This window comes from Pavona decussata, unplaced genomic scaffold (assembly GCF_977016875.1).
Source record: "Pavona decussata unplaced genomic scaffold, jaPavDecu1.1 SCAFFOLD_62, whole genome shotgun sequence".
Taxonomy (NCBI): domain Eukaryota; kingdom Metazoa; phylum Cnidaria; class Anthozoa; order Scleractinia; family Agariciidae; genus Pavona; species Pavona decussata.
Window position 1 is genome coordinate 1,287,150 of NW_028145483.1, and position 10,386 is coordinate 1,297,535.

The 10,386-nt window shown below is 37.1% G+C and overlaps 1 protein-coding gene and 1 long non-coding RNA gene across 3 annotated transcripts in view; one reads left to right on the top strand and one right to left on the bottom strand.

Moving 5' to 3' along the window:
- The window catches only part of LOC146478900 (uncharacterized), a 121,950-nt gene extending 112,301 nt beyond the window's left edge, over window positions 1–9,649 (top strand). The window contains exons 1-5 of one of the 2 annotated variants that reach the window (XM_085111648.1): window positions 2,796–2,882; window positions 4,506–4,727; window positions 5,623–5,745; window positions 7,496–7,609; window positions 9,411–9,649. In XM_085111648.1, the coding sequence (XP_084967774.1) occupies window positions 4,625–4,727; window positions 5,623–5,745; window positions 7,496–7,609; window positions 9,411–9,427 (357 nt within the window). In that variant the 5' untranslated portion in view covers window positions 2,796–2,882; window positions 4,506–4,624 and the 3' untranslated portion in view covers window positions 9,428–9,649. Of the gene's footprint in view, window positions 1–2,795; window positions 2,883–4,505; window positions 4,728–5,622; window positions 5,746–7,495; window positions 7,610–9,410 lie in introns of those variants that run through there. The other variant, XM_085111647.1, reaches the window with a different exon arrangement.
- LOC146478892 (uncharacterized) overlaps window positions 1–10,386 on the bottom strand; it is a 314,457-nt gene that overhangs the window by 249,505 nt on the left and 54,566 nt on the right. The gene's annotated exons all lie outside the window — the stretch shown is intronic.

The following is a 10,386-nucleotide window of genomic DNA, read 5'->3' on the forward strand; positions in this document are numbered from 1 at the left end:
TAATATTTTCAACCATTATTTCGTTAAGTGTACGAAGCAGTACTCGCTAAATTTATTAACTACATACGAGACACGATTCCTTTTAGGAAATGAAACCGCTTACATGAAGTTTAACTGATTTGAGTTGGTTAAAACGTATAACTGGTTTATTTGTCTGATTTCTTAAACTGAAACTCCACGACGATATTTCTGTATGTTTTGAGTAGTCCTAATAATTTTTATTCTAAATCTTTCCTTATGGAAGAAGGATGCAGTGTTTTTATCATGTTCACCAGCTGCAATGGCAAAACTGGTTTAAATTCACTCTTGGCCTTGCGGTACCATTACTAAAGGCTGGCTTGATAGCTTATTTAGTTGGTTGGCATGAATCCTTCATTTTTCATGCTCTCTGCACTTTTGTTTTATTATTTTATTATTTTTAACGCAAAGAAAACTTCCACGCGTAATTCAGCAAGGTTTTTCTTTGAACAAGGGATAGGACACACTTTACATTTCGTAATTTTTGCTTTCGTTTCAATATTTGCAATAAACTGTCTTGTATTTTCGACAGTTTATTTTCTAAGGATAAAAATAAGCGAAAAAAAACACAACGTTTCGATGTCGCCATGAAAGCATTTCAAAAGACAACATAAAAATTCAAAACTGACTTGATATATACCGCGTGAGATGATAAAAAGAACTTAACATGGTGACATCGAAACGTGAGTTTTTTTCGCTAATTTTTATCCTTAATTGTGTATCTCTAATTTAGTTTATTTTCTTTGGTAAGATTCATCATCCCCTACCTTACCGTGCGATATTTCTGATTTCTTTTTAATATGGGAGGGGTGGGTGGTTATTTCCTTTTTCATCCACGTCACCATGGGAGCACTCGTTCGAAGAAGGATGCTTAATAAAGGAAACTTGATTACAATATAATAAACTAACTAAAAGATAAGAGAGGATCATCCTCTCTTGCATAAGAGTGAAGTGTAATTTTAACTCAAAGCCCTTCTCTGTTAACCACCAGGGAAAATTTACCGCGTATACTAATTTTCCATTGCCTCATTCACCATCCCAGGAGGCATGAGAATGGTGATGAATGCTAATTTGAATAATCTGTCGCCTCTCAAGGTTTTCTTTTATATATACTGACTTCAGCTTTCTGACTGGGTAAATATTCCTACAGCTTTTACTTGGATCCTTTAGTTACTAAATAAACCTAACAACTAACAATTCCTGACGTGGAAACCAGATGAGGCAAACTCAAATTATGCGTGTAAACGAAAATCGGCAGTACTTAGAGCTGAGGCAGCGATCCCGATAGGTTTTGTTGACACGAAAATCACGGGCGCGAACAACTCCTCGCGCAGCACTTTCTACCGATAGAGTGAAGTATGTTTTAATTTATTTGAAAAACTTTGGATCCCTCACTTATACCAGAATGAGTAATTATAACGAAAAGGAATGATATTCCTCGACATGTCGGCGTGATTAATGGAAGATTTATTTAACTAAAGATAACCATTAAGAAAACGTCCTTATTAAAATGGGTGTGTTTGTTTGTGATTCATCAACTCCTGATATCATATTGAATATGAGCATACGAAGAAGCTGAATCGAAATCTCTGTCGCCCAATTCAAGATGGTTTGAGAGTGGTGCATGATAGATGAGGTTTTAAGTTTATTATGTTGTAGCTCTGCTTTTTAAATTCCTTATCTGAACTGTAATAGAATAATTAGTTATTCCCGAAAACACACTGAACCTGAAAATCGAACACGCGCGTCTCTGCCTTTTATTCTACTACAGTAATCCTTTCTGGTAACTTTCTTTCGGTGAAGCAAACGGATCTTCGTATAAGTTCAGATGAGATCAACAGGTGGTTGAAGTGCCCTCGGCTAGTTCATTCAAGTTTCGAACCTTTTCTTGTTTGTTTTAAGTTTCGAATAGCTCTTTCTGTAAATCTTTACAAGGGATGGAAATTAGTTTTGTCGACTGTACTATTTGTGACTCCGGCATAGAATACACTTCCGCCATTATCGAGACTACATTTAATTCACTCTTTCTGGAATTGAATGAAACCGACCGACAGTCTATGGCAAATTCTCACAGTGATTCTCGAACAACAAATCCTTTAGTTAAAGACCAAGAATAAGCTAGGGGATGCATTTTACTTTTATTTTTTTTATTTTTTACTGTACCCTTTTGAAATTGGAATTTAGTCTTTTTGTCTCATTAACGCACTTCGTTTCATTTCGTAGTATTATGTCAAGACCAAAATTAAAATTCAACAAATTTCTGTATTTCCTTCCTTTCTGTTTCTTTTTTTGTGATTGATAAGCATTTTCAGCCTAATAGGTTTCTGATTAATTTATTTTTCTCTCATCCAGCTTTGCTAATAGTCTTTATCTTTGTTTTAGCCATATTGAACTAATGTAGGTATTTACTTAGCTTGGCCGGCTTTTTTTTATTCTCATTATGCGTTTAGAAAAACAAACTATGGGCGCATTTCTGTAAGATTTGAACACTTCCTTTTAATTTAAAATCATTTATCTTTTTGATATATTCGTTTGAATGCCTAACTTTTCCAATTAATAAAACGACTGTCCTGCCTTCTCGAAGTAGATCGTACGCTGCAAGAAAAAAAAAATGGATCAATACACTGAACTATATATACCTTTGTTTCAATGGGGGCGGCGTGACCAAACGGTCGCCAGGTTTAATTCCCGGCTAGCCGCTTGCTGGAGTCGTGCCTCGGTAGCCCCGAGTTCAACTCCTCGGCTGTGCTTGTGAATAGCCAACTGGTCTGCCTCCAGCCAGTTCGGATTTTAATCCTGTTCAGTTCAACTTGGATTATTTAATTTGTTTCCCATCATTTGAGTGGAGTGCGTTAAAACTTAAGGTTAGTATATGGCTAATCGCGTCTCCAAGATAAACAAAGCATTGACATTTACATAACAAGAAACAAGTATACCATGAAAAAGAGTGCACACAAAACTGATTATTAATATTTCTGATGACAGCGAAACTGGAAAACAGAATGGACGCAAGGACGAGCACAAGTAATATTTTTAACTTGAAAATCTTTGAACATATTGTTTTCTACTGCGTTTCTCAGAAATCAAGTTTCGCAAAAATATTTTAAAATACATGTTCGGCTAAGTCAAGTCTTACCGGATATAAATCGATTTTAACGTGGCGTTAACGAACTGTTCGAAGGGTTTTCGCAAGGTGTGGATAAAGAAATAACTCTCGCGCGTTTTCGTAAAGATAAAGAACTATTTCCTAAATGGCGAATACGAAAAAAGTCCGGCGAAACTTTTCGGAGACATGAAGTTTCGTTGAAGGCCAAATCTCCAGGAAACAGATGCAAACATAAAGAAAAAGGTGTGCTTGAAAAGGTTCATTAATTCTTTAAAAAAAAAAGGTCTTAAAATGGTTTTGAATATATAAACAACGATTTTTTTTTATAGAATGGTTCTCGGCTATACTGATTAGCAACATTTTTAATTGCTTGATTTCTGAAAAAGTTGATCGATCCTTAAGTAACCGTGTGATCTCGAGTACTCAGCAAACGTTTGTCAGTATACTTGGTTTTCAATGATACAATCGCCGGCGATCAATCATCTTTTCAAACTATACAGCAATCTTTAGTCATCGTTGGTGACCATTAATGAAAGCCAGCCAGTCTTTTTAAACATTTATATTTTCATTTTTGTTCATTTCCAGGTTTCTGCTTTCAAAAGTTCTCGTTAAAACCGTTGTCCGTATACGCTTGTCGTAAATTTATTTTATTGTATTCGCTTGTCGCATATGAAAACATGAAATCATGCCCTTATTTTCAGTTTTTCGCAAATTAAGGCAGTTGTCGGAAGGCGAGGTATTGTTCGACTATTTTTTTGTCAGTTGTCAATTACTGAATTGATGATTCAATAATCCAGTTCAATTAAATCTCCGGATAATATGGTAGACAGGCAATCTAACACAAGGAAATGGAAAAATCGCACTTTGCAAATGTTGTGCCCACTTTAATTTCAACGCCCGTTCAAATGAATTCAAACACTCAACTTGGCTCAATTCATGTGTTAAAAAAGCGTAAAAAAATTAAATTAAATATTCACTCCTGGTTCTCGTGTGTATCCTGTAGAAAACCAATTTCTTTACGTTTTTTCGTTCAGTTTTCGCAGAGGACGGCTAAAAAAGATGTGCCAAGTTGTCAGTACAACGGCGGTACAAAAAATCAGTCGATCTTAGTTCTTTGGCGATGTTACTTCCATAAAGTCCATTTTACATCGAAAACAGAAATTCAAAATAAAGCAGACAAGTTGCGTCTATCTTTTGTGAAGTTGCGAATTTTCTGTTTTTCGAGCACGCCTTTGTTCGAGGTTATTTAGCTAATTTTTAATGTATCCGAACGATTGTTAATTAAACCAATGGTTGGTTGACTTAGCCAAAGGCTAATCAATGTATATGTTGATAACTATACATCCATTTATATTTTTTGTTTCCTGTTATTCCTATTAAGCGCGTGTCAAACCAAAAAGGCAATAAAAGCAGCTTTGAATAAACGAGAGCCTATTGACGACGCTGTTGGAACCCGAGGTTCAATTCACACAATCTACACGCGACGCAAAGAACTGGAACATGGATTTTCACAAGATTTGGCAAATTTTCCTTGCATGCTGGGTTCTCGTGTTGGCTCTGAATTTTGCTTTTGGGAAGCCGAACGGAAATATTGATCAACAAGGTAAAGTTGTTTCATTTTTGCTGTGCCCAGAGTAGCTTTTTTAGTTAGTTTATTAACGCAACAAGTGTGTGTTTTTAGCTTGATCCCAAGTCGCCCAAATTCACGATTACAAAGTCTTGAATTCAGGGTATTGTTTGAAAATGAAAATCAAGAAAAACCAACTGTGATTATATGGATGTGCTACAAGCAATTCAACAGCTAGGTTTTATTCAAAAGTGCGAAATTCAAGAAGCTTCAGGAATTCGTATACAATGTAAACGTTGCAGCCACTTCAATTGTACAGCATAAAAATACAGCATCACATCCCGACCCTGTACTGCTCATTATCGTTCATTTAAATGGACACACAGGACTCTATTTAAACAAGCCTAGGCTGAACTGGATACTTCCTGTATAAATACTTGATTAAATAAATAAACTGCACTAGTACACTAGGATTTTCATGTTCACAGACTAAAAAGTCAAAACCACCTTGCTCTAACATCTTCCATAGCCGTTCCTCGACTGGTTTAGACTTGCCCCTAAACTGTCCCAGAAGCCCTTACATAACCAAAGCCAAATTCGTTCCAACTATGCCTTGGGCTAATAATTTCTCATAGAAATTAGCTGTTAGAGAAGCAAGGTTAGTGATTAGTGCTGAAAGCATTCGCCTGCCACTGAATGTGGCCCGGGTCGATACCCGTATTAGTTATAGTTAATATTTATTTATTTTGTGAATGGTGCTTACGCGTGCATCGGAATAGTTACGTTGAACATTGCTTTTTTTTCTTTCCTTTTCTTTCTTTCGTTTTCACTGGTTCGATACCTCGAAGAATAGTCAGTTATATTTAATTCGTTTTGAACGCTTCGCATGGATCACTGTTGAACTTACAAGATTTTTAAATCTTCGTTTTAGGAAAAAGGAGGCGCGGTGCTGGGGGAACGGACTTTTTCTTAAAAGACTGCGTAAATTATTTCGACTGCAATTATGGACAAAAATGTGATGCAGTGTACAAATTCTGTGTACCAGACATTGAAGGTGACTCCTTAATTCTGTTGTGTTTTTGTCGCTGTTGTTGTGATTAAATACGAAATTTCTGTACAGTGTTATAAATTTTCTAATGGCCCAATTTTTACACTAACTATTAGGAGGTAGCAAATCAACTAACTGAAATGCAAATATTTAAAAACCTTTGAACGCGCGCAGAGGATCACACTGGGGTGCACAAATAAACAGTTCTGAATGCTTTTCGTTACCGAATTTCTTGTAGAAGAGATGCATGATTGCAACTGATTGCAGGGCTGACACAATGACAAAGGGCTTATTTATTTGAGCCAATAATTCAACTAGTACAACTAGTCTTCAGGGCCAGAGTTACAATGATAGAAAATATGACAAATATTTATTGTCATATTTTTCGGCTTAAACCTTTAAAGAAACTCTACTCAACTCTACTCTACTCTGCTTTGCCCATCTCTGCTCTACTCTACTCTACTCTACTCTACTCTACTGTACTCTACTCTGCTTTGCTCTACTCTGCTCTACCCTAGTCTACTCTACTCTACTCTACTCTACTCTACTCTACTCTACTCTACTCTACTCTACTCTACTTTACTCTACTCTACTTTACTCTACTCTACTCTACTCTACTCTACTCTACTCTACTCTACTGTACTCTACTCTACTCTACTCTACTCTACTCTACTCTACTCTACTCTACTCTATGCTGCTTTGCTTTTCTCTGCTCTACCCTACTCTACTCTACTCTACTGTACTCTATTCTACTCTACTCTACTCTACTCTACTCTACTCTACTCTACTCTACTCTACTCTACTCTACTCTACTCTACACTACTCTACTCTACTCTATTCTGCTTTGCTTTTCTCTGCTCTACCCTACTCTACTCTACTCTACTCTACTCTACTCTACTTTGCTCTTCTCTGCTCTACTCTACTCTACTCTACTCTACTCTACTCTACTCTACTCTACTCAACTCTACTCTACTCTACTCTACTCTACTCTACTCAACTCTACTCTACTCTACTCTACTCTACTCTACTTTGCTCTTCTCTGCTCTTCTCTGCTCTACTCTACTCTACTCTACTCTTCTCTATTGTACTCTAATCTACTCTGCTGTGCTTTGCTCTTCTCTGCTCTACTCTACTCTACTCAACTCTACTCTACTCTGCTTTGCTCTTCTCTGCTCTACTTTACTCTACTCAACTCTAATCTACTCTACTCTTCTCTACTCTGCTTTGCTCTTCTCTGCTCTACTCTACTCTATTCTACTCTTCTCTACTGTACTCTACTCTACTCTGCTTTACTCTACTCTACTCTACTCTACTCTTCTCTACTCTACTCTACTCTACTCTACTCTACTCTACTCTACTCTACTCTACTATATGCTTTGCTCTTCTCTGTTTTACTCTACTCTACTCTACTCTTCTCTACTCTACTCTTCTTCACTCTAATCTGCTCTGCTTTGCTCTTCTCTGTTTTACTCTACTCTACTCTAGTTTACTTCACTTCACTTTACTTTACTTTACTTTACTTTACTTTACTTTACTTTACTTTACTTTACTTTACTTTACTTTACTTTACTTTACTTTACTTTACTTTACTTTACTTTACTTTACTTTACTTTGCTTTACTTTATTTTACTTTACTTTATACTTACTCTTAATCTGTTCTCCTTTCAACAGCTGGTGTATATAAGCAGTGATATTAGCTCAATTGACTTGCAAAAACTGCCTCACTATTTTTTGATTTTTTTCTTTTCCCTGTTAGAAAGTAGAAAACGTCGTGGAGGCTACTTTCCCATATCAGAGTGCTCTAGCGACTACGATTGTGATTACAACATGGAATGTCACCATAAATATGCATTTTGTGTTCCTATTAAAGGTAAGCTCGACAACAACAACAACCTTTATTTTCCTCATGGCTAATTAGAAAGATTGTTCTTAATACATTATTGTATAGTAAAATATTGTTTAATTTGTTTTGAATAATTTTGAGGTAGCGATTGAAGATGGAGGTCAAGTTAACCATCCGATTTTCTAGTTGGCCTCGATATTACGTACTCTTGGCTCGACGCCAAGAATGTGCAGCGGCACAAACGAATCGGGGAAGTGACAAATTATGATAGCCTACACAAGGAGAAGATTAGCGAAGGGAGAAACAACATAAGGTCCGTTTAAACGGTTTCAACATTTGCTTCAACATGTACATGCGTTCAACACAGTTGTTGAACCAAACGTCGAGGCGTTTGAACATTGCCGAAAGCGTAAAACAATGTTGAAAGCTTGTTGAAAGTGTGTTGAATGAAATTTAAACTGGTTTAAACTTGCTTTCAACATCGCTTTAACATTTCCTTTGTTCTTGAAAATATCGAATGGCGTTGAAACTGTTTGAATACACCGTTCATCAAACATTTGCCCAACATCCGATCAACTTTTGTTGAACGAATGTTGGGCAAATGTTGAAACCATTTAAACGGGCCTATAGCAAAATTGTGAAATTACCTCAAAACAACTTACCAAATATGATTTCAAAAATGACAGTTTTGACTATTCCTTTATGAAATAGCGTTTTCTCTTGTAATTTCTATCACTTTTCATTTCTCCTGTACTCCTCAACTGTGTAAGTTTTAATTTCATTATTTCGAAAATATCTGTGAATGGAGTTTGTGACTTCAAAATATTAGTGACATTAAGGGGATTGCGGGCTAACGAGAGCTCTGGATAAGGAAATCTAAGATGCTGTTTGGGCTTAGGTAAACTGGTAGGAATAACATCGCGGTGGGCGTATTTGTGGGGTTGTTGTAAGACGGGCTGCCTCATCTCTGTCGTCCCTCAGTTTCGAAGAAGCGGTAAAAAGGAGCGCAAGGGAGTGATGGGAAGGGCGCGAAGCGTAACATTTTCCAAACCCATGTGCACTTAACCTTCAACCGAGAAAACAGATCTGGAGACGTGGTAGGTAAGGCGGAAACTCACTGAAAATCTAACCTATTGGTGGGGTTCTTGGGACTATTTCGGAATAGGAAGTCATGGAATATACGGTGTTCATGTCCTTTTGGGATCTATGCAGTCTTCGTAATGTAGATCGTTAATTCCACCCCATATAGCAAAATAAAGTTAACGGAACCGAGTTCGAGGTCAAGTTAAGGACAGAGTTTTTTCCCCTTTGATTTATGTCCCAAGCGCGAAGCGCGCGCGCCATAAATCAACGGGAAAAAACGAGGAAAATTTATTTAACTTACAGTACGGACTGAGAAAACGGGGTTAGTAAGATATTCATTGTATCTCTGAGGTTACTCGGGCGCACGAGAAAGGAAACTAGTTGAAGTTTAGCGGACCGCACAGTGAAATACGGTCCGCAAAATTGACCAATCACACCGCCCGTACAAACTGAAAGATATAATAAAGTTTATTTAGTATCTGAGAGGAATTGCGTTCTTTTGAAAAGTTTGTTCATGTAAATTGGAACGAGCAGGAATTGTGTTCTTTGGGGAAGGATTTCGGTTTGATGGGATAGACGAAATTGACTTTTAATGGGAATTGATATTCCGTGTATTCTGCTGGTCCTAAACAGAGATAAGAATAGCCTGACTTTGTCCCAAAAGAATGCGCATTTATGTGAATGCGTGATTTAATGACAGAAGTTAGAGTGGGTAGTTCACTTTTTTCTGTCATTTACTTTATAGGTTCTCCTGGATTTTGAAGCTCTCCTTCAAGAGAAGTGTTACTGGAAATGAGATTGAACTGTGCCAGGTTATTCCTTAAATTGGTTTGATAGCTGCTCTGTGGAACAAGAACTTGGAGTGGACGTTTTCGGTAATATACCAACTGATTTATCGATCAGTACAGCGAACATCGATTTCAAGTTTGATAAAAAAATCTTATAGTATTACTTTTGAAAAATATTGAATTAAAAGCATTTTAATCAATAAACCTAGTACACTATATTCTATAATCAATTATATAATAAACTGAATTCTACATGCGTTTTGATTGGTTCTCACTTATTATTGGAGGACAGACGCATAGATGACGATACCATTAACAACTTTTGCTTCTTTATTATACGAAACAAACAGATTCCATGTTGCCGCGCGTCTGTTCAGTAATAGATCATAGAAGACGTCAAAATATGGTAAGAATATCATGCGCAGTGACACACTCGGCTACGCCTCGTGTGTTCCTTACCACATTTTGACGTCATCTGTGATCTATTACCGGAACAGACGCACGGCAACATGGAATCTATGGAGGGGGGGAGGGGGTACGATACTTTTGAACAGGCAATCCTACTACACTTACTCCGTGATGAGGTGTACCCGGTGTTGTCGAAATTGTCGCTAGTGACAAGTGTTGACTGCGTTGATATGAGTTTGCATATTTGTTTGGTCATTGGCAGGACCGGGCTAATTTTGAAATGATATAAGGAATGAGCGTTATCAGAGAGAAATTTGGGTGCTATGATATTGTGAGGACGCCCAAGGAGGATTATGTAGGAACCATTTTTCTGTAATACTTTAAGACTCAGATTCCAAACGAGTTGAAGCGCTAAAACAAGCGCTTGGCCGACTACTTCCTTGTCCTTATCTTCTATATGAAAGGATAAAGAGACCTAAGGCTGCTCAATTTTTATGAATACGGAGCGTTAGAATAGGGATAAAT